This window comes from Xenopus laevis, chromosome 3L (genome assembly GCF_017654675.1).
Source record: "Xenopus laevis strain J_2021 chromosome 3L, Xenopus_laevis_v10.1, whole genome shotgun sequence".
NCBI lineage: Eukaryota > Metazoa > Chordata > Amphibia > Anura > Pipidae > Xenopus > Xenopus laevis.
Genome location: NC_054375.1, coordinates 16,454,539 through 16,476,653, shown reverse-complemented (window position 1 = coordinate 16,476,653; position 22,115 = coordinate 16,454,539). Strand labels below are relative to the sequence as shown.

General features: G+C 43.6%; 1 protein-coding gene across 10 annotated transcripts in view; it reads left to right on the top strand.

Annotated features, from left to right (window-relative positions):
* LOC108710184 (potassium voltage-gated channel subfamily KQT member 1) overlaps positions 1-22,115 on the top strand; it is a 46,090-nt gene that overhangs the window by 13,041 nt on the left and 10,934 nt on the right. For 9 of the 10 annotated variants that reach the window (XM_041586007.1, XM_041586006.1, XM_041586005.1 and 6 more), the window contains exons 3-10: positions 12,429-12,519; positions 13,253-13,379; positions 13,493-13,571; positions 14,056-14,152; positions 14,942-15,082; positions 15,406-15,516; positions 16,073-16,168; positions 18,768-18,896. In XM_041586007.1, the coding sequence (XP_041441941.1) occupies positions 12,429-12,519; positions 13,253-13,379; positions 13,493-13,571; positions 14,056-14,152; positions 14,942-15,082; positions 15,406-15,516; positions 16,073-16,168; positions 18,768-18,896 (871 nt within the window). Of the gene's footprint in view, positions 1-11,264; positions 12,520-13,252; positions 13,380-13,492; positions 13,572-14,055; positions 14,153-14,941; positions 15,083-15,405; positions 15,517-16,072; positions 16,169-18,767; positions 18,897-22,115 lie in introns of those variants that run through there. The other variant, XM_041586009.1, reaches the window with a different exon arrangement.

Sequence of the window (22,115 nt, the reverse complement as noted above, 5' to 3'; positions counted from 1 at the left end):
CCAGTGATCTTACAATCTAAGGTCCCTACCACATTCCAATCAGTCCCTGTACCAGTAGAATTTACAATCCAAGTTCCATATCCCATTCCCATCAGTCCCTGCCGCAGTGACCTTACAATAGAAGGTCTCTATCTCATTCCTATCAGTCTCTGCCCCAGTGGAGCTTACAATCTAAGGTCCATATACCATTCCCATCAGTTCCTGTCCCAGTGAGCTTACACTCTAATGTCCCTTTCACAATGAGACACACTAGAGTTTTTTCCCCTTACAAAGACCAACGTAGGCTGTAACTTAAACACCAGGAAATGTATTCCTTCATGCAAAATTCAAGCCTTTTATTGTTTTAAGACACATGAAACCCCCTTTTGATAGTGTCCCTTTAAACCCAGGCAGGACTGGGTTAAACTAGGTTAAACTTTTCCTTCCCTATCAGTGTCTCCCCTAAATAGCCAGCTCTTATATTCAAAATGTGGTGCTCCCATCGTTGCATTCTAGGGTGGTCCGAGCATTCGTCCTGATAGACTGGTAGTTAGTATGTACAAGGCCCTGTTGCAGGTGCTATAGATTATATTTTGAAGGATAGAGATGCAGAAAGCATCACTAATTGAGTTTTCAGAAACTGGCAAAAGCCCAAAGCGTCTAAAGGACCTGCTGGAGGAAGGGGGCTATTCCAAGGGTAGAGTGCAGCATGCTAGCTGTTTTGTTTGTGGGTGTTAGAAGAGAAGAAAGAGTTGTGAGTCATTGGTGGAGTTGATGGTCAGCCAAGTGGTATATTGGGTAACCATGGCTGAAACCGATATGCAATGCTGAGGATGCTGAACTTGATCCAGTAGAAGATTGAAAATCAGTGAGGGGATACATGGTGTGAAGCTGTGAGATGTGTGGCTGTAACATCCATGATGGGTGTGACTACTAGCAGAAGTCAGACATGAAGTTTGGCACAATTAGTCTTGGCGTGTGCTTCATCATTGAGCTTCCTTAGCTAAATAAAAGGACGCAGGGAGAACCCAAGGTTGCTACCTATTGGTGAAAGTTGTTTTCTGCTTCATGTAATGTTGATTGGCAGTGGGATTTTTTGGTGGATTAAGAGCCCCTTGGGCCCTAACCTGTTCTGAGGTTATGGGCAATGCAGTTGGCAGGATGTGTATATGTTTATATGTATAGATTCACACCTATGAAATAGGAAATAGGTTAACAATATATATAGAAACATTGGGGTAACCGCCACCCTGCTACCTATAGTACACAAATAAGCACTTAACCCAAATCTCACCCTAACTGGCCTTAAAGATGCCCCCATAATCTTATAAAAAGAAACATTGGGGTAACAGACACCCTACTACAGCAGGGCTAGAACTAGTAGGCAGAAGAGGCACAGGCCTAATGCCCAAAGGGGCGCCAAGCTCTTACTTCTTCTCCCTGGCTAGTTCCTACCATGACCATGGGAGCAAGCTAGCACGCTCTGACATGCAGACTCCCAGGGGCCAGGGTAATGAGTGTGCCCTGCCTTTGGCACACCAGCAACTTGGCCTGGCCCAGTGCTGCAGTACAAAAATAAGCACTTACCCGAAATCTCCCCCAAACTGGCTGGGACTGTTAGCTCATAACAAGGTTACAGATATATAGAAACATTGGGGTAACAGTCACTCTGCTATAGTTCGAGGGGTACCCAGGGTAGAAATAAGCACTCACCCCAAATGTCACTTTAACTGGCCTTCAGATTGGGCCCCCTTAGCTCATAATTAGGTTACAGATATATAGAAACATTGGGGTAACAGTCACTCTGCTATAGTTCCAGGGGTAACCAAAGTATAAATAAGCGCTCACCCCAAATCTCCCCCTAAATGGCCTTCAGACTGGGCCCCCTTAGCTCATAACAAGGTTACAGATATAGAAACATTGGGGTAACATTCACCCTGCTATAGTTCCAGGGGTACCCAGGGCACAAATAAGCACTCACCCCAAATCTCCCCCTAACATGCCTTCAGGCTGGGCCCTCTTAGTTACCAGTTTACAGATATATAGAAACATTAGGGTAATGCTTGGCCTCTGTGGTGTTTCTGCCTCATCATTTGGGAACCAATGGCCTCTCATAACCTCCTTCCACTCTCACCAGCAAAATGCTGCCCATTCTTGTATGGATTTCACTTTGGCTTCCTATCCGATTTTCTCCTCTGCCCTTTAATTACTCATTAGTGAGACACCTTTTTGCCGTCTGTCACTTGACTCCTGAGACAGCTAAGACATTAAGGAGCTTTTGGTTCCTTCGTTAACCATATATGATGTCTTTCCCTTGCCACAAGGGACTGCTAAGCCCCAATGAGTAGTTGTTCTTGTTCTACCTGCTACTTATTGGATCTGTAGGTGTAATGATAAAATGGATGGTTGTGTGGCCCAGAAATTCATCTTGTGCTACTTAGGCCTTGAAATGAGGGTTCAATAAGGACAGCTAAGAATGGGCAAGGTGCTGCTCGGGTCTTGGATATGATTTCCTTGTAGTTCCTACCTGGGGAAGGCAGTACAGTGAAGTGACCAATCAGATGCTGGCTTTCATCCTTCTAATTGCACATTACTGATCCATGCGAACGACTGATTAGTTATTGTGGGTGATTCTATATTTATACTACAATTAATACTACCTTAGTGCTCTCAGTACCCATTAATACTATCCTTTTTAAGCGTATGCAGGGCCAGAGACTAGAATTCCACAGCTGCAGAGACCATTGAAGGGCCCCAAGGTCAAGCAGAATGAAATCACAGGCTTAATACATGTAATCACAGGCTGATGAGATGTATTTACGGTTACACTTTGACTTGTAACATGTAATTATAGGCTAATGCCTCTGTGTGCATATTCAGGTTATGTTCATGTATTATTATATGAATATACTCAATACTAATGAAAGGGCAAATGTATTTCTGATATTTGTATGGACCACTACCTACCTTTAGTGCTTTTGCTTTTATAAAACTACAGTTCCCATCATGCCCAATTAACCACCTTCCTAATCACAGTTCCTTTGGCTTCCCAATGTACAGGCCCCAGTACAGGAATATTGTTGGGTGCCTTCTTCAGCCTTGTAAGTCCTGCAGTCCTTGGAACATTGTTGGATTACAACTCCCAGCCCCCCCCCCCCCCACCATGGCCGTTACATACTTTCCTCTGCCCAATGAGCACAACCCCCGCAGTAAGGGAATGATGGTACAATCCAAACTGCAATTCTCATAAGAAAATGTACACAAGATGTAATGTAAGAAAAGTGCCCGGGGTCTTGTAACCCATAGCAACCAATTCAGGACATTGATAAATGCTAGCTGCTGATTGGTTGCTATTGGTGGCTAGACTTATAGCAGACTTTGCACCTTTTATTAAATTACCAACAAAGGGACTTATTGTGGTTTATATAGTCTAGTCTAGTGTTGGGCATTTAACACTTTCAATTCCCAACCCTAGACTAGACCCTACAGGTGATAAGCCCACATGAGATCTGACCACGGTAAAGGATAACTTTCATTCAGGTATTGGTGCTTGGTCTGACAGTAACCATAGGGCTGCCATCTGTTTGGTACTTTATGGCAATTTTTGTAAATGATAATTAAAGGGGAAGTAAAGCATCAAAACACGGGGGGAGTTTAAATCTAAAAACCAGTGGGTTGTGTTTACGTCCCTTTTAAATCTAATGTTATTGCTAGAGGATAATGATTACATATAGGAAGGATAGTTTATTTCCAGAAAAAATTACCTTAGGGCCCTAGTCTGATGTTCGAAAGGTCCCATAGACTTTCTTTTGAATCATTTTGTCTGACAAACAAATGTGGTTATAACACACAATGGGGTGTCTGCATAGAAAGCGTTTGCCTGTTCTGTTCTTCCCAATCATTATCTCCAGGGCACGGGGGGGGGGGGGATACAGGGAATAAAATAAGATCTGGACTTTACCAATTCATACATGTTTATTCATATCAGCACAGCACAATGAAACCCTGGATCCATTATCCCTCCAACCGAGCCCTGTACTTTGTTGCTATTTTACACTGTGTTTGTTGTTTTTCATGTTAGATTTAGTGGTTGGAAAGAAGTGGCCCCAAGGCAGACAAAAGGCCAGATGGCCACTGGGACATGTTATTTATTCTATATCTGTAGAGCGTTACATCACCTGCCGTCAGCTCCTGTAACACAAACCCATCAGTCATCAGTGCCGAATGGGAAAGTGACTTTCTGAAGAGGTGTGGAATTAGGTGGAGGGGGAGGTAGAATAGGAGTAACTCTAGTAGGGTAAACAGGAGAAGTGTAATTGAAGGGAATGTAAATGCTCCATAAGGGCTTTAACACATCACGGTTAATTCTTGTGTTTCAAAATTCCTTTTATCCAAAGATAGCTGTCCCAAGGCTTTCTTTTCCATAAAAATTTCTTTATTTAAATTAGCATTAAAAGTTCAATAACAAACAGACCCCCCAGGCCCACCTTACGCGTTTCGCACCCTCCGGCGCTTAGTCATAGGTGTATCTGTAAACAGCATAGCCTCTGCGGGATTTATACCCTGTTAGTCCCTCCCACTTTTCTTAAAACCAATCAAATTCTTTGAGGCATTAACCCTATTATGTTAATTGCTCATCAAACATGCCTATATGGGGTATTTGCATTCCTTTTCATATGTCACTGTTTCTGAATTCAATTGTTAAATATACATCATAATTTATCTCACAACAAAACAGTGTAGTAACCAAAAATCAATTTCACTCACTTCTTTTGCATTTGTTATTCATAAACCGTCAATAGCTCTCTTTTTTTATAATCTAGATAGCCCCATAACAATGTTAACCCTTTCACGTATAACAGGTAACATCAAATTCATGATTAAGCCCTAAGGGCAAACGTGTGCCCAGATGGAATATCCAAAATACTTCTCTCCTCTCTAAGAGGCTCAACTGATCTCCTCCTCTTTCTCCTAGTCTAACTCTCTCTATCCCCTGAATACTAAAAAATTCCAAGGAGTTTCCATTGCATATATTAAAGTGCCTAGTGACATTACTCTTTTCGGTCATTCGCGGATTTTTTATCTGGCCCAAATGTTCCCTTGCTCTTTCCTTCAATTTCCTAGTCGTGCAGCCTACGTACTGTATTTGGCATTTAAGGCACGTAATTAAGTATATCACATAGGTGGTGTTGCAATTGATATAGCCTTTAATGTCAAACTCCCTCCCTGTCACTGTTGATTTAAATTTTTTTGATACTTTCATATGTCCACACGTTATGCATCTCTGACTTCCACATCTATAGTTCCCAATTGATGTAAGTGGCCCCAAATTTCGTTCCTGACCTCTCTTTTTAAAGTGACTGGGTGATAGCATATCTTTCAGAGTGTGGGCTCGCTTAGGAATCACATTAATCCCTGGATTCAACACTCTAAAAAAGTGCTCATCCCCATAAAGGATAGGCAAAATTTTTTTAACAATCCTGGATATTTCAAAAAATTGTTTACTATACCGAGTAGTAAGTACTACTTTATCTGACCAGTTAGAGCTCTTGTTCTGTTTCGTTTTGGTCCTTAGCAAGTCCTCTCTAACGCTCCCTTTTGCCCTCCGTAAAGCTTTCTGTATAGTTTTATGTTTGTAACCTCTCTCCGCAAATCTCTGCTGCATGTCCCATGCCTGATTCCCAAAGTCCTTACCCGTGGAGCAGTTTCTTCGAAGCCTCAGAAACTGTCCCACCGGTATTCCTTCTATTAATTATTTTGGGTGACAGGAAGAGGCATGCAAAAGAGTGTTGCCACTACAAGGTTTACGAAAAATACTCGTGTTTATTGCCTGATTCTCTGCTGTTAACATCACATCTAAAAATTCTATTTGATTTGGGCTAAATTGACTAGTAAAACCGAGGTTTAAGTCATTCCTATTGATCTCCTTCACAAAATTATCAAATTCTTCCTCAGTTCCTTGCCATATACACAGAAGATCGTCTATATAGCGCATGTACAGCTTTAGATGTTCCTTTTGTTTCACACTAATATGGGTTTCCTCCCACCACCCCATATATAAATTGGCAAAAGAGGGAGCGAATTTCGCTCCCATCGCTGTCCCTCTCTTTTGCAGGTAGAAACTTGCATCAAAGGTGAAATAATTGTGTTTCAAAAGGAACTCAACAGCCTCTAACAAAAACTGTATGAGTTCGTCTGAGTAATCACTGTATTTGTTTAAGTGATACCGGATCGCTTGAATCCCTTTATCATGTGGTATCGAGGAATATAAGGAAACCACATCAAGTGTTCCCCATGCATTGTTTTCTGCCCATCCGGTATCTCTTAAACTTTGCAATACATGTGTGGTATCCCTGGTATAACTCTCAAGTCGAACAACCATTGGCTGGAGATACGCATCCACCCACTCTGAAAGATGTTCGTTTAGGGAGCCAATACCAGAGATTATTGGTCTCCCCAAAGGTGGTCTCTCCTTCTTATGTACCTTGGGGAGGTGATAGAAAGTGGGAATAGTTATTGATTGCGGGACCAAATAATCCCGCAATACCATATCTATTACTTTCCCTTCTACACCTTTTTGTACCAGTCCTTCCAGTATTGCCTGAAATTGTCTTGTCGGATTACCTTTTAGTCTGATATATGCATCCTGATCACTGAGTTGCCTAAGTGCCTCCGCTTCATACACCATAGTATCCTGTATTACCACCATACCTCCTTTATCCGCGTTTTTGATAATTATGCTCTGATCTTTTTTTAAATCTCTCAGTGCCTGTTTCTCTTTCTTACTTAAATTAGTTAATCTGCTTTCTTGTTTATTAACTTTTTCATTAAGTTCCCATAAGCCCTCCTCTACTTTTCTCTGGAATTGCTCTACTAAAGGGCCCCGCATTTGTATTGGATAAAAGGTGCTTTTGTTTTTAAATTTCCTATCTATAACTTCACCCTGTCGGTCACTATTCTCCCCCGCTATTACTGGGTTAATTTCTTGTCCTAATTGTAAGAAATATTTTTTAAGTACAACTCTACGCACAAAATTATTCACATCCACTATTGTGTCAAATATTGTAAAATTTCTATCTTGTGTTTGATAAGCACTCATACGTCACACCAGATCTCACTATAACTGGAATTCAGGCTGGGCCCCTTAGCTCATAAAAAGGTGACAGATTATGATATATATAGAAACATTGGGGTAATGGTCAACCTGCTATAGTTCCATGGATACCCAGGGCATAAATAATCACTCACCCTAAATCTCCCCCTAACTGCCTTCAGGCTGGGCCCCTTTAGTTCATAACAAGGTTACAGATACACAAAATACTTGGATGGCGGGCAGGCACCATTCCGGAACACCAAGTCAAACATCAATGGAATCCAGGAGCCAAAATTATGAATAGTAGAAAAAATCTTTATTTTACATTAAGTCCTTCTGATCGAGGCCTAGCACACGGACGGTGTCCCTCCAGGACACTTAATCATAGGCTAATCACAGCTTATGATTAAGTGTCCTGGAGGGACACGAAACGCGTCTTATACATAATGTAAAATAAAGACTTTTTTCTACAATTCATAATTTTGGCTCCTGGATTCCATTAACAGTTTGACTTGGTGTTCCGGAATGGTACCTGCCCGACATCCACGTTTTTCGTGTGTTGCTCCCCTTTGCTGAAGGCCTGGGGCATGAGCACCCGGACCCACTGTGGAAAGCGGTAAGCTTGTCCGTTTATCCAAATAATCCATGATTCTTATGTAAGGATACAGATATATAGAAACATTGGGGTAACAGTCACCCTACTATAGTTCCAGGGGTACCCAGGGCACAAATATCACTAACCTCAAATCTCACCCTAACTGTCCTTCAGACAGGGCTCCCTTAGCCCATAACAAGGTTACAGATATATAGAAACATTGGGGTAACAGTCACCCTGCTATTATTCCAGGGGTAACCAGGGTACAAATAAGGACTCACCCCAAATTTCCCATTAACTGGTCTTCAGGCTGGACCCCTTAGCTCATAACAAGGTTACAGATATATAGTAACATTGGGGTAACAGTCATCCTGCTATAGTTCCTGGGATACCCAGGGCACAAATAAACACTCACCCAAAATCTCACCCTAACTGGCCTTAAGGCTGGGCCCCTTAACTCATAACAAGGTTACAGATATATTGAAACATTGGGGTAACAGTCACCCTGCTATAATTCCAGTGGTACCCAGGGCACAAATAAGCACTCACCCCAAACCACTTTAATTAACCTTCAGGCTGCTACTCAACCTCTGCTTTTGGACACAAATTTGCACTCCTCACTGTTTTAGGCTTTCAATCTCTTTAAAGAATGTTTACATAGTAATTAACCAAGTAGTAACTTTTTGAAATTCAGGGTTTCTGAATAGCCTGTACAGAGAGATCCCATATAACTATGGCAGCATAGGTATACCCCTGTACTAAGCACAATTCAGCAGGAACAAACCTCTGCTTTTGCTAATAGTCTGTACAGAGAGATCCCATAAAACAATGGCCGCAAAATCATTCCTCAGTCTAATGCTGTTTACCAAATAAAGTACCGGTAACCAACCCAGTGAATTCTGTACAACCTGCTGCAGCACTTGAGGGTTTTGATAGGGTTATGAACCCTACGGCTATTTACTGCTCCAAGGAGACAGGAACAAACAGTAACAACAGACGTTATTGTGGTGCTGAATGTTTTTCATAAAAGAGAACCATGAAAAGCAATCAAGGGCACAGATTGACCGTGTTTCTAATGGGGCTAAATGTGACTGCTGGTACAACAGGTGGGGGTATGTTTGATGAAGGAGGCAAGAAAAGGGCTCCTGCATTTACTGCACTGGAAATTTGTCATCACTTAGGACTATTGACCCTTAGGCTGGGGTCAGTCAGTCCTGCAAAAGGGATCTGATCACAACAATGAGTTTACAGGCAGTCAGATTAAGAACTAAATCAACAAACCAATGTGGTTCTTGATCCTGCCGGAGGGCCCCATATACTACCCAATAAACTGCCGAATTAATCTGTTGACAGCTTATATCTGCCTGTATATAGTTGTCATATACTAAGTTTCGCATTCCTCAGTATGTATGTATTGTTGTATGATGGGCATGCATGTGCACCCCTGGGTGTTGGACCCTGCCAGCTAGAATAATAGAATAGGGGACCCATGTTAAAAAACCTAAGTAACTCCCCATTCCTGATCCACCCAGACTGTGCCCCACTCATCCCAAATGTACCCCGGCCCACCAGCCCTTCTTGCCTAACCCCAATAGTGTTGCAGCCCTTTATTTAGGGCTACCACATCTTCCTCTCCCCCCCCCAATGGAACATAGCCTCCCACCTGTCTCCTTAATGCCAGCTTGGTTGGTTGCTATGGGTTACTAGACCTGGTGCATATTTTGCAGCCTTTGTTACTTTACTTCCACAGTTTGCCCCCCACAGTTTTGTGCACTGCAGCAAAGAAAACAGGGATCAGCCCTCCACTGCATTACTTAACCTCAAGTTCCTTGCAAAATCTAGGAACACACAACTAAACCTGATGAAGAGGGAACATTGGGTGGAAACATTGTTATAGTAAAGCCACCCCTTGACAGAAATAAAATGATCCTCAAGGATAATTCGGTTATGTCAGTGGATCTGCCATATGTCTCATATCTGTCAGCAGTGCATGTCTATAAATTATTTATGCAAGCTGCATACCACATGTCTGTATGTCATATATCTGAGCCCAACGTCACATGCTCCCCTCTCACACGGGTCTGCTCGGATTAGCTGTGTCCTGATCTCTTCATGTTTTATTCAATGGTTACAGTTGTTACAATCTAACATTACACACAGACAGACCCAACATCCTGTAGTTAACATCAAGTGAATCCTGCTAAGGCCACTTTTACTCTCTGTTTGGCTTTGTTATGTCACTTAGGTGCCCTGTGTTTCCTACCCAGAGGCTTCTATACCCTCTTCAAATGGCACCATCTCTCCCCACTATCCCAAAGCTCCAATGCCTTCCTATTATCCCACTGCTACTATAGGCACCATCTCTCCCTACTATACCTGCTACCCAACAGACACACTCCCTTCCCAGAGACGATTATCCCACTGTTACTATAGGCACCATCTCTCCCTACTATACCTGCTATCCAACAGCCACACTCCCTTCCCAGAGACTATTATCCCACTGTTACTATAGACACCATCTCTCCCTACTATACCTGTTATCCCACAGCTACACTCCCTTCCCAGAGACTATTATACCACTGTTACTATAGGCACCATCTCTCCCTACTATACCTGCTATCCCACAGTCTCTTCCCAGAGACTATTATCCCCACTGTTACTATAGGTGCCATCTCTCCCTACTATATGTCATGGTCGGCACGCTAAATTCAGAACCAATGCTAAGCACCCTGTTCTCGGCTCTTGCTTCCGCCGCCTTTCACCTCGGGAGGAGCCCTCAGCTAATCGGATGCCGCCAGGTCTTATTAAGAGAGGTGCCAAGCGAAAAACTCTGAACGAGCAAAGGGGCACGACGGTAATGCAAAGTCTTTTGGGCAGAAGGTTGCGGTACAAGGGGTAGGTAAAAAGTGTAGTCAAATCAGGCTGAGTCAGGCAGGCAAGGGTCAAACCAGGAGATCAATCAGAAGGGATACGGAATAAGCGGAGTCGGTTACCAGGCAAGGGTCAGGATACAGAAGTCAGAATTGTCCAAAAACAGGCAGGGGTCACAACAGGAAACGGATCACAGAAGCTATACAACACAGAGGCACCAGGAAACTCACGTGGAACAAATCCTATAACAGGCAGTGAGAAAGAGTACATTGGCCCTTTAAATACCCTAAACTTTCGTGCCATTGCACGCTGGCGTCAACACGCCAGCGCGCATGTGCCAATAAATACAGCAAAGACGCACCGCGCGCGCCCTAGTTGCCGGCGCATTCAGGCACAGGAGGATGACGAGGCGGGCGTCCCTACCAAAGGCGCGCGGGTGTCCCCGCCGCACCACTGGATCACCAGGGAAGTAAGTTATTACACTATACCTGCTATCCCACAGTCACACTCCCTCTCACTCTCAGAATTACCCGCTGTTCGGGGCTGACTAAAGGTATCCAAGGAGTCGCCGCTGTATTGATTTGACGGCTTTTATTAAACAACACTTTGTGACATTGGCAGTGGGTGAGATTATTTATAATCTCACCCACTGCCAATGTCACAAAGTGTTGTATAATAAAAATCGTCAAATCACCTCAGATCGTCATATACCTTTAGTCAGCGCCGAACTGCGGGTAATTCTGAGAGTATCCGACAGTCAAACTCCCTTCCCAGAGACTATTATCCCACTGTTACTATAGGCACCATCTCTCCCTACTAAACCACAACCATAGACCAGTCCATTGAGCTTTGACACTGTTCATATTACAAGCGTTGTTTTGCTGCCTGCACCATGAAGAGGTGAATACTGTATATGATATACTTTCCATCTTCAGTCACTGCTTTGCAGAGCACAAGCTGCTGCTTAACCCCAGATATGGCATTTATCTTGGGCTTCTGGAAGTTGTAGTTTAACAGTACAAGGCTATAGACTGGATTGTCATGCTTTAAGCGCTTTATATCCATTCCTTGGGCCCTAAGGTCTGTAGCTAAATTATCTTTGTGTCTCATTTGATTAGCGTTTTGACCCTTTCTCCCATAATATTCAATTAGCCAATTAATCTCTTTGACTGGTATTAGTGGCTCCTAACATGACAGTCTCCACTATTGGACCCGTTTACCCTGCCCTTTGTACCCCTGTACTCACCCATGAATCGTGGCATATATGTACCCCCTAACCTTTTCGGGTCACACATAATGCCCTTACTAGAGTCTTATTAATAAGTGAATTCCTGTGCAAAGGTTTTATAGCAGCTCTTCCCCAGCTGAGCCAACAGATTTTCTATATTTAATCTTTGGGAGGCATGGGGAGCCAGCTGTTTGCTTTAATTACAGTGCTGATAATCAGGCAATGTGCTGCTCTCACCCAGATACCACATTATGCTACATTAAAGGGCCGCTCTACCCTCACATTTGTCAGATGAATATTATGTAGTGCCAAGCTACTTATGAGTGGCACATGGTTTTTCTGTCTTTATAGGGTATAAGAAAACCAATGGCCTTCTTGAAATGAATAGTGACCTCATATTTAGTAGGGCATGGCCCCTGTACCATAATACCACACATCTTGACCATCAGGCCACACCCTATCTTAGGCAAGTCTAAAACTGTAGGTTTGGCATTAATACCCTTATGGAATCTTTTCCTGGGTCAAGTGGGTTTGGGCCAGCACACCAGGTGACATCAAGGTATGTTGTGCCATCGGAAATGTAAACAAGGTAACATATCCGGGAACAGCCTTTATCATCCAACTTTTCCACCCCACTGTTTTTTTCTTCTCTCCCCTGGCAGGTTCCTTCTTGTTCTCATCTGCCTAATATTCAGTGTTCTGTCCACAATTGAACATTACTCAGAATTTGCAACTGGAACCCTCTTTTGGATGGTAAGTAGCAGTAGAGAACAGGAGGACACCTCTGTATGGTGTGTTTGGACCACAAGCCACGGTTATTTCACTAAGTTACAGTGCTATCATGTTAGTCACTCAAACCTCTGAGCCTCTGTATATTAATGCAAGCCTTCTAGCTCATCTCCTGTGCAGAGGGATGTGAAGATAAATAATCTGGAGGTCCTCTGGGCCCAGGATTGCTTCTGCTTTGTTGAGTGTATCTCATAGGAGGTCCACAGCCTTTATTGAGGCCTTCATCTTCTGCCCACGAGCCTGGTTACAACACTGCTTAGCCACCCAGACCCCACTTTCACTGTTAAAGCCCCAAAGGCTGTGCAGGAGAGGCTCTTTTACATTTCCAAAAAGAACACACTGAGCTCTCCTGCAGAGTCAAACTTCATGTAAAGAAACCAAAAGGCAGAGAAATATATACATTCTCCTGGTGAACTTGCTCCAGAGTGTTCCTGGTAGGATTACTGGGAGGGCCTAATTAGCTTTATCATGGTTACTCTACATGCAGTTAGCCTCGTCATCACACCTATTACTGGGTCAATCCCATTTGTTCTTGCAAGCAGCCAATAAAAATAAAGCATCTAGTATTATAATATATTATTCTTTATTGATATAGAGACAATGAATTAATGCAATTTTATGTAGTAATTGTGAGTGATGGTGTTTTCCTTGGTACCCTGTTCCGGGTCTCTCCCATGCACTCTTCTCTTTGCTGCAGGAGATTGTGCTGGTTGTATTTTTTGGTGCTGAATACCTCGTTCGCCTTTGGTCAGCTGGTTGTCGAAGCAAATATGTTGGATTCAAGGGCCGGATCCGCTTTGCCCGTAAACCCATTTCTATTATTGGTGAGAACATAGACACTGTTTTTTAATATGGGATAACTATATCTCAATGAAAGGGCCATGAAACCTTGATTGGGGCTATACATAAAATAAAATGTTATCGTTCTTCCTTCCAGATCTAATTGTGGTCATTGCATCTATTATTGTTCTTAGCGTGGGATCCAATGGACAAGTCTTCGCAACATCTGCAATTAGGTTGGTGAGTTTATATTCTGTTATCTGGGGCCCAGGTGCATGGTATCAGGGCAGACTGCAAGAGGACATAACTATAGTGTTATGTGGGCTCATATGTTTGGATTAACACTAAAGGGGGAGGGTCACACAACACCCCATGTCTTTATTTATTGGCCATGTGTTTGGCCTCTGGGAGAGCAGTGGATTATCTGCTTTTCTCCACCTGCTTTTTGTATGGAGACAACTCCATAAACTATGTCATCCACTCCATTGACAGACACAGCATTGACCGTATCCATGACTCTATCCCTTTTTTCTGTCTTCTTCCTCCACTCTGTACACCTTATTTCCCTATGGCACTTCTCTATAACTCCATACATCCACCATCAGTTCAGAGGTTTCCCCAATACTGCAACTCCCAGAATACTAGCTGAGGACCTGGGGGGTGGTTCTGGCACTCTTCATTGCTTTTGCACTTAGTCTCCCATCCTCCTCCTGTGTGCAGGGGTATCCGTTTCCTCCAGATTCTGCGCATGTTACATGTAGATCGACAAGGAGGAACCTGGAGGCTGCTGGGATCTGTGGTGTTCATCCATCGACAGGTGAGCATGCCAACCTTGCCCAACCTTTTGTGCCCAACAATGTGCAGTGGTCACAGTGCCAGTTGCTCCCCTGGTCACTGCCTTCTGGGGCTGCAGTAAAATGTCATAGACAGTCACTATTTATTTGGCCTGTTTGGGACATTTCCTGAAATGCAATGTCCTGATGCCCAATCTGCCAATTCTTAGTGGGGAGCGAAATGGCCATGGCTCATCTATATTTGTTTTTTGATCTTCTTATAATCCCTGCAAGATGCCAGTCACCTGAGCGTCTCCTTACCAGTTGTTGGTCATCCTGATTATACATTTTTATCCCCATGTTTGCTGCTCAGAGTATTGGTTGCTGTCATCTGTTTACATGTCACCAACCACATTGGAGTTTTGGTTACTGTTTGGATCACCGTTTCATTGTCTTGGAGTTTTGATCACAGTGTCTCTTATTACAGTTTTAGTCACTGTTCCCATAAAGTATAGTTCTTGTCCTTGAGCATTGATCTCTGTGCCAGTGCTTTATCATTTTGGTCACTGTGCCCCCTGTTTGGTGTATAGGTCATTATGAGAAGTTTTGGTCACTGTGATTCATGTTTTCTGCAGAGCCACTTGAACAAATGGGGAAAGGAGCCTTTGCACTGGGCACTCCAGTGGTCCTTTTTGTTTTTAGCCTTTGTTTTTGACACACTGTCCCATTGTGGGTGCACTAGCCAATACTCCTAGTGATCTACATGTTGTTCAAAGTGGAACTCCTACAGCCCTGCTCCTACAGTGTAATTTGGTAACTTACTTTTCCTTCAGGAGCTCATCACGACTCTGTATATCGGCTTCCTGGGCCTCATCTTCTCATCTTACTTTGTGTACTTGGCGGAGAAGGATGCTGTCGACGAGGAGGGAAGAACTGGCTTTTCCAGTTACGCTGATGCCCTCTGGTGGGGAGTGGTGAGTATGTCAGAAATATCCTTCTGTATGACACTGATATTTATAATGGAATTAGGAACACACACACACACACACACAGGAATTCCATGATCATAACATTTACAGTAGGGGAACATTATCCCTTATAATACTTGAGTGATATTCAGAGTTCTCTGTAAAACTGTAAGCCTGCAGCCATGTTCATTTATATGGCCTCAGTGACATCTAATATCCTTATCATTTACAGTAGGGGGTACATTATGCCATATAATACATGAGGGATATATATGACTGTATAAGTACATACCCAGCCGTATGACTTAGCTTAGCATTTTGCTCTGTAGGTAACAGTAACGACTATCGGATACGGGGATAAAGTTCCGCAGACTTGGATTGGAAAGACCATTGCATCATGTTTCTCTGTATTTGCCATCTCTTTCTTTGCTCTGCCAGCGGTGAGTGACACAAGTCCAAGATGAGCAATAAGTGTTGGGGAGAGGGGTGCTGGGAAATTAACCACAACCTTCTCAGTTTAGCACCTTAGGACCCCATTGAGATTAATGGTCTAATACAAATATAGAACCATAGCTATGGCTGTCATCAGATGGGAGACAGTGGAAATAAAGTGGTGGGGCCTATTTAGGTGCAAATTTTTTTTATTGGTACCCCTTTCTACTTAAGTGACTGGGCCTGCTAAGCGCGGGACAACTAGTGGATTAATATCTGAGTTCCTTCTGTGTGTAGGAGCCTAAATTAAGTAGTTTAGCACCCCATGGTTTCTGATGAAAGCCCTAGCCTTTTCTGTTTTCAGAGGGCAAGGGGATTTGAACAGGGCCATATGGGGCAAGGTGGCAAGCTTATATTGGTGTTTGAGGGCAACAAGGGAGGGGAAACCAGACCAAGATTCTGCATTGTAGTTCCTGGTCTTGTAACTAAGTAAGTGAATATGCCCAACATGGGGATGGGCATCAGTATTATGCTTGTGCTAATGCCTGTTTTTTGGTTTCTCAGGGGATTCTGGGATCTGGTTTTGCTCTCAAAGTGCAGCAGAAGCAGCGGCAGAAGCACTTTAACAGGCAGATCCCTGCAGCAGCTTCACTCATACAGGTAACAGCTCTGGACTGGCAATCTGTAGATTCTGTACATGGGCTGTGGTAAGATGCCATAGTCACTGTTTGTTTTGGTTGTTAATGGTATGGGTTAGTTGGCATTTGTCCTACAGAGCAGAGTGTGGATTTATTTTGTGAGTTCAGTGAGCCATGAGTAACATTCCCCTCTCTATTCCAAATTATTGCCTCATGTGCAGGGTGGCAGCATTGCTGGGGTAAATAGAGAGTAACAAAATGGTGGCAGCATTGCTGGGGTATGTAGAGAGTAATAAAAGTGTGGCAGCATTGCTGAGGTATGTAGTGAGTAACAAAATGGTGGCATCATTGCTGGGGTATGTAGTGAGTAACAAGGATGGCAGCATTTCTTGCGTAAATAGAGAGTAACAAAAGGGTGGCAGCATTGCTGGGGTATGTAGTGTGTAACAAGAGGGTGCCAGCATTGCTGGAGTAAATAGAGAGTAACAAAAGGGTGCCAGAATTGCTGGGGTAAATAGAGAGTAACAAAAGGGTGGCAGCATTGCTGAGGTATGAAATGAGTAACAAAAGGGTGGAAGCATTGCTTGGGTATGTAGAGAGTAACACAAGGGTGGCAACATTGCTGGGGTATGTAGAGAGTAACAAAAGGGTGGCAGCATTGCTGGGGTATGTAGAGAGTAACAAAAGGATGGCAACATTGCTGGGGTATGTAGAGAGTAACAAAAGGATGGCAACATTGCTGGGGTATGTAGTGAGTAACAAAAGGGTGGCAGCATTGCTGGGGTAAATAGAGAGTAACAAAAGGGTGGCAGCATTTCTGGGGTATGTAGTGTGTTACAAAAGGGTGGCAGCATTTCTGGGGTATGTAGTGAGTAACAAAGGGTGGCAGCATTGCTGGGGTATGTAGTGAGTAACAAAAGGGTGGCAGCATTGCTGGGGTATGCAGTGTGTAACAAGAGGGTGCCAGCATTGCTGGGGTAAATAGAGAGTAACAAAAGGGTGCCAGCATTGCTGGGGTAAATAGAGAGTAACAAAAGGGTGCCAGCATTGCTGAGGTATGAAATGAGTAACAAAAGGGTGGCAGCATTGCTGGGGTATGTAGAGAGTAACAAAAGGGTGGCAACATTGCTGGGGTATGTAGAGAGTAACAAAAGGATGGCAACATTGCTGGGGTATGTAGAGAGTAACAAAAGGATGGCAACATTGCTGGGGTATGTAGTGAGTAACAAAAGGGTGGCAGCATTGCTGGGGTAATTAGAGAGTAACAAAAGGATGGCAACATTGCTGGGGTATGTAGTGAGTAACAAAAGGGTGGCAGTATTGCTGGGGTAAATAGAGAGTAACAAAAGGGTGGCAGCATTTCTTGGGTATGTAGTGTGTAACAAAAGGGTGGCAGCATTGCTGGGGTATGTAGTGAGTAACAAAAGGGTGGCAGCATTGCTGGGGTAAATAGAGAGTAACAAAAGGGTGGCAGCATTGCTGGGGTAAATAGAGAGGTATGAAATGAGTAACAAAAGGGTGCCAGCATTGCTGGGGTAAATCGAGAGTAACAAAAGGGTGGCAGCATTGCTGGGGTATGTAGTGTGTAACAAAGGGGTGGCAGCATTGCTGGAGTAAATAGAGAGTAACAAAAGGGTGGCAACATTGCTGGGGTAAATAGAGAGTAACAAAAGGGTGGCAGCATTGCTGAGGTATGAAATGAGTAACAAAAGGGTGGCAGCATTGCTTGGGTATGTAGAGAGTAACAAAAGGATGGCAACATTGCTGGGGTATGTAGAGGGTAACAAAAGGGTGGCAGCATTGCTGGGGTATGTAGAGAGTAACAAAAGGGTGGCAGCATTGCTGGGGTAAATAGAGAGTAACAAAAGGGTGGCAGCATTTCTGGGGTATGTAGTGAGTAACTAAAGGGTGGCAGCATTGCTGGGGTATGTAGTGAGTAACAAAAGGGTGGCAGCATTGCTGGGGTATGTAGAGAGTAACAAAAGGGTGGCAGCATTGCTGGGGTATGTAGAGAGTAACAAAAGGGTGGCAACATTGCTGGGTTATGTAGAGAGTAACAAAATGGTGGCAGTATTGCTGGAGTAAATAGAGAGTAACAAAAGGGTGGCAACATTGCTGGGGTATGTAGAGAGTAACAAAAGTGTGGCAACATTGCTGGGTTATGTAGAGAGTAACAAAATGGTGGCAGTATTGCTGGAGTAAATAGAGAGTAACAAAAGGGTGGCAACATTGCTGGGGTATGTAGAGAGTAACAAAAGGGTGGCAGCATTGCTGGAGTAAATAGAGTGTAAAAAAAGGGTGGCAGCATTGCTGGGGTATGTAGAAAGTAACAAAAGGGTGGCAGCATTGCTGGGGTAAATAGAGAGTAACAAAAGGGTGGCAGCATTTCTGGGGTATGTAGTGAGTAACAAAAGGGTGGCTGCATTGCTGGGGTATGTAGTGAGTAACAAAAGGGTGGCAGCATTGCTGGGGTATGTAGTGAGTAAACAAAGGTTGGCAGCATTGCTGGGGTATGTAGTGAGTAAATAAAAGGGTTTCAGCATTGCTGGGGTACATAGTGAATAACAAAGCAATGATCTGTGATTGGCCTGCCGAGTAACATCCGACTCTCTCCCATGCAGACTCTCTGGAGATGTTACGCTGCTGAGAAATCCTATAGCTCCACTGCCACCTGGAAAATCTACCTGACCCCTCCGGAGCAGAGCAATAAGACTCCCATGGCCCCAGCCAGTCCCAGCTCACGGAAACAGGTCCGGTGATTCTTGACAGCTTTATCTGCTGCCATCTATGCTTCTTGTCTGCACCCGATCCGACCCGTCTGCTCCATATCTGCCTGGCATAGTCTGCACTTGATCTGACCGGCACAGTCTGCACTACAGTTTCCCATTCCCAAACAAGGGGGAGGAAAGGAGGCTCGCAGAGCAACCACTGGCAGGGGCTAGTGGAGTGGGGGGAGGAGAAGGGGCAGTGGAGGCTAATGAGGGAGGAAGGTTTGTGACAGTCAAGAGGGGAAGTAAGGGACAGAAGAGTAGGGGGGCTGGTCCACAGTTTGTCCAAAACAGCAAATTCGCCGTTTTGGCTGAAGATGCTGGGGAGGAAAACTCCGAACTGGCGTGTATGGAGCAGGCTGACTCTCGGAGCACCCCGGGAGGCAGTGGCTCTAATACGGGTGGTGGGGGGAGTGCAAGGAAGGAAAGGCAGGTTCTAGTTATAGGGGATTCAATTATTAGAAAGGTGGATAGGGTAATCTGTCGTAAGGCCCTACATGCCGAACAGTTGGCTGGGGAAGACCCAGCGGTCTTGGTACACATAGGTACCAATGACAAAGTTAGAGGAGGTGGTGAAGTCCTCAAAAATGATTTTAAAAAACTAGGTTCAAAGCTGAGGGCAAGGACTTCCAAGGTAATTTTCTCAGAGATATTACCTGAGCCACGACCAACGCTAAGGAGACAGCGGGAGCGTAGGGAGATTAATGCGTGGCTGAAAGATTGGTGTAGGGAGGAGGGTTTTGGGTTTTTGGAGAACTGGGCTGATTTTTCAGTCGGCTACAGGCTCTTTGCTAGGGATGGGCTGCACCTCAATGGGAGAGAAGATGGCTAGAGGGTTGGAGGAGATTTTAAACTAGGTGTGGGGGGGGAGGGTTCAGTAAAAGATTCAGTGGTAGACAGGTTAGATGAGATAGTGGGCAAAGAAAGGGAAAATGGGGGAGGAGATTTGGCTGGGGATACTGTTAAGTATAGGGAGGACCACATGTCATATGTTCAATATGGTGCCAGTATTTAATGTATGTTTACAAATGCAAGAAGTCTGACTGGTAAAATGGGAGAGCTGGAGCTGCTGGTGATGGAAGGAAAATATGATTTGATTGGTGTGGCCGAAACATGGCTGAATGAGTCGCATGACTGGGCAGTAAATATCAGTGGCTATACTTTGTTTTGGAGGGACAGAGGCAATAGAAAGGGAGGAGGGGTATGTCTGTATGTTAGGCAGGATTTAAAAGCTCATATAAAGGAGGAGGTTATGTTAGAAAATGAGGGGGCAGAAGTCGTATGGGTAGAGTTCTTCACCAATTGTAAAGAATCCAGCAAATTAATTGTAGGCGTATGCTATAGACCCCCTAATGTAAGTGAGGAGGAAGAGACAAAGCTCCTAATGCAAATAGAAAAGGCTGCTAGTTTAGGTAAAGTAATGATAATGGGGGATTTTAATTACCCAGATATTGACAAAAATATATTGGGGCAACAAAAACCATGAATTTTGCAAAAGCTAATTTTAGTGCCTTGAGGGCTGCCCTACAGAGCATTGATTGGGGCATTAGGTTTTCAGCTAAAAACAGAGAACAGAAATGGTTGTCCTTTAAAATGATATTAAATCATTACTGTTCTCAATTTATTCCCTTAAGGACTAAACGTAGAAGCTCTAAGAATCATCCTGTGTGGCTTAATACAGAAGTAAAGAAGTTAATGGGAAAGAAGAGAGAGGCATTTAAAAACTACAAATCTGTAGGGACAGAAGCTGCATTTAATGAATATAAACACTGTAATAAATGTTGTAAATCAGCAATCCGGAAGGCTAAGAAAAGAAATGGAGTTAATTGCGGTGGAGGTGAAAACTAACCCTAAAAAGTTTTTTAAATATATTAATAGTAAAAAGATGCAGGTTGAGAGTGTTGCTCCATTAAATAATGGTACCAGTATGGTTGTAACAGATACAGATAAGGCAAATGTGTTAAATCAGTTCTTTTCTTCAGTGCATACAATAGAGGAGTCTGGGTTCACAGGCTCACCTAATAACTGCACGAATGGTTCAGCTCAATCTAGTCATTGGCTGACTCAGGATATGATTCAAAAAGCTTTAATACAAATTAATGTAAACAAGGCTCCAGGGCCTGATGGCATACACCCCCGGGTTCTAAGAGAGCTTAGTTCAGTTTTAGACTAGCCCTTATTTCTGATTTCTCAGATTCACTGTCATCTGGTATGGTGCCTATGGATTGGAGAAAAGCTGATGTTATTCCAATATTTAAAAAGGGATTACGATCTCAGCCTGGCAATTATAGGCCAGTAAGCTTGACATCTGTGGTGGGCAAATTATTTGAAGGCTTGTTAAGGGATCACATTCAAAATTTTGTCCTAATGAATGGCATTATGAGCAACAATCAGCATGGCTTTATGAAGGATAGGTCATGTCAGACGAATTTGATTGCATTTTATGATGTGGTAAGTAAGATTCTGGATAGTGGGGGGGCAGTAGATGTGATCTATTTGGATTTTGCCAAAGCGTTTGATACTGTGCCCCACAAACGACTGCTTTCTAAACTAAGGTCTGTTGGGCTTAATGAAGTCGTTTGCACGTGGATAGGAAACTGGCTACAGGATCGGGTACAGAGGGTGGTTGTTAATGGGACATTCTCTACTTGGAGTAAGGTTCTTAGTGGGGTCCCCCAGGGCTCAGTATTGGGTCCACTTTTATTTAACTTGTTCATTAATGACTTAGGGGAGGGTGTTGTAAGTAATGTATCAGTGTTTGCAGATGACACAAAATTATCCAGCCCAATTAATTCCATCCAGGATGTGACATCCTTGCAACATGATCTTGACAAACTGGCAATCTGGGCAGCTAAGTGGCAAATGAGATTCAATGTTGATAAATGTAAAGTCATGCACCTGGGATGTAAAAATATCCAAGCCACTTATACCCTTAATGGGACTGCACTAGGCAAATCCATTATGGAAAAGGACCTTGGAGTCCTTGTAGATGATAAACTTGGCTGTAGCAAGAAATGCCAGTCCGCAGCATCAAGGGCAAATAAGGTCTTGAGCTGTATTAAAAGGGGCATAGAGTCAAGGGAGGAGGGGGTCATTCTTCCACTGTATAGAGCACTTGTAAGGCCCCATCTAGAATATGCCGTACAGTTTTGGTCTCCATCACTCAAACAGGACATTATTGTATTAGAGAGGGTACAGAGA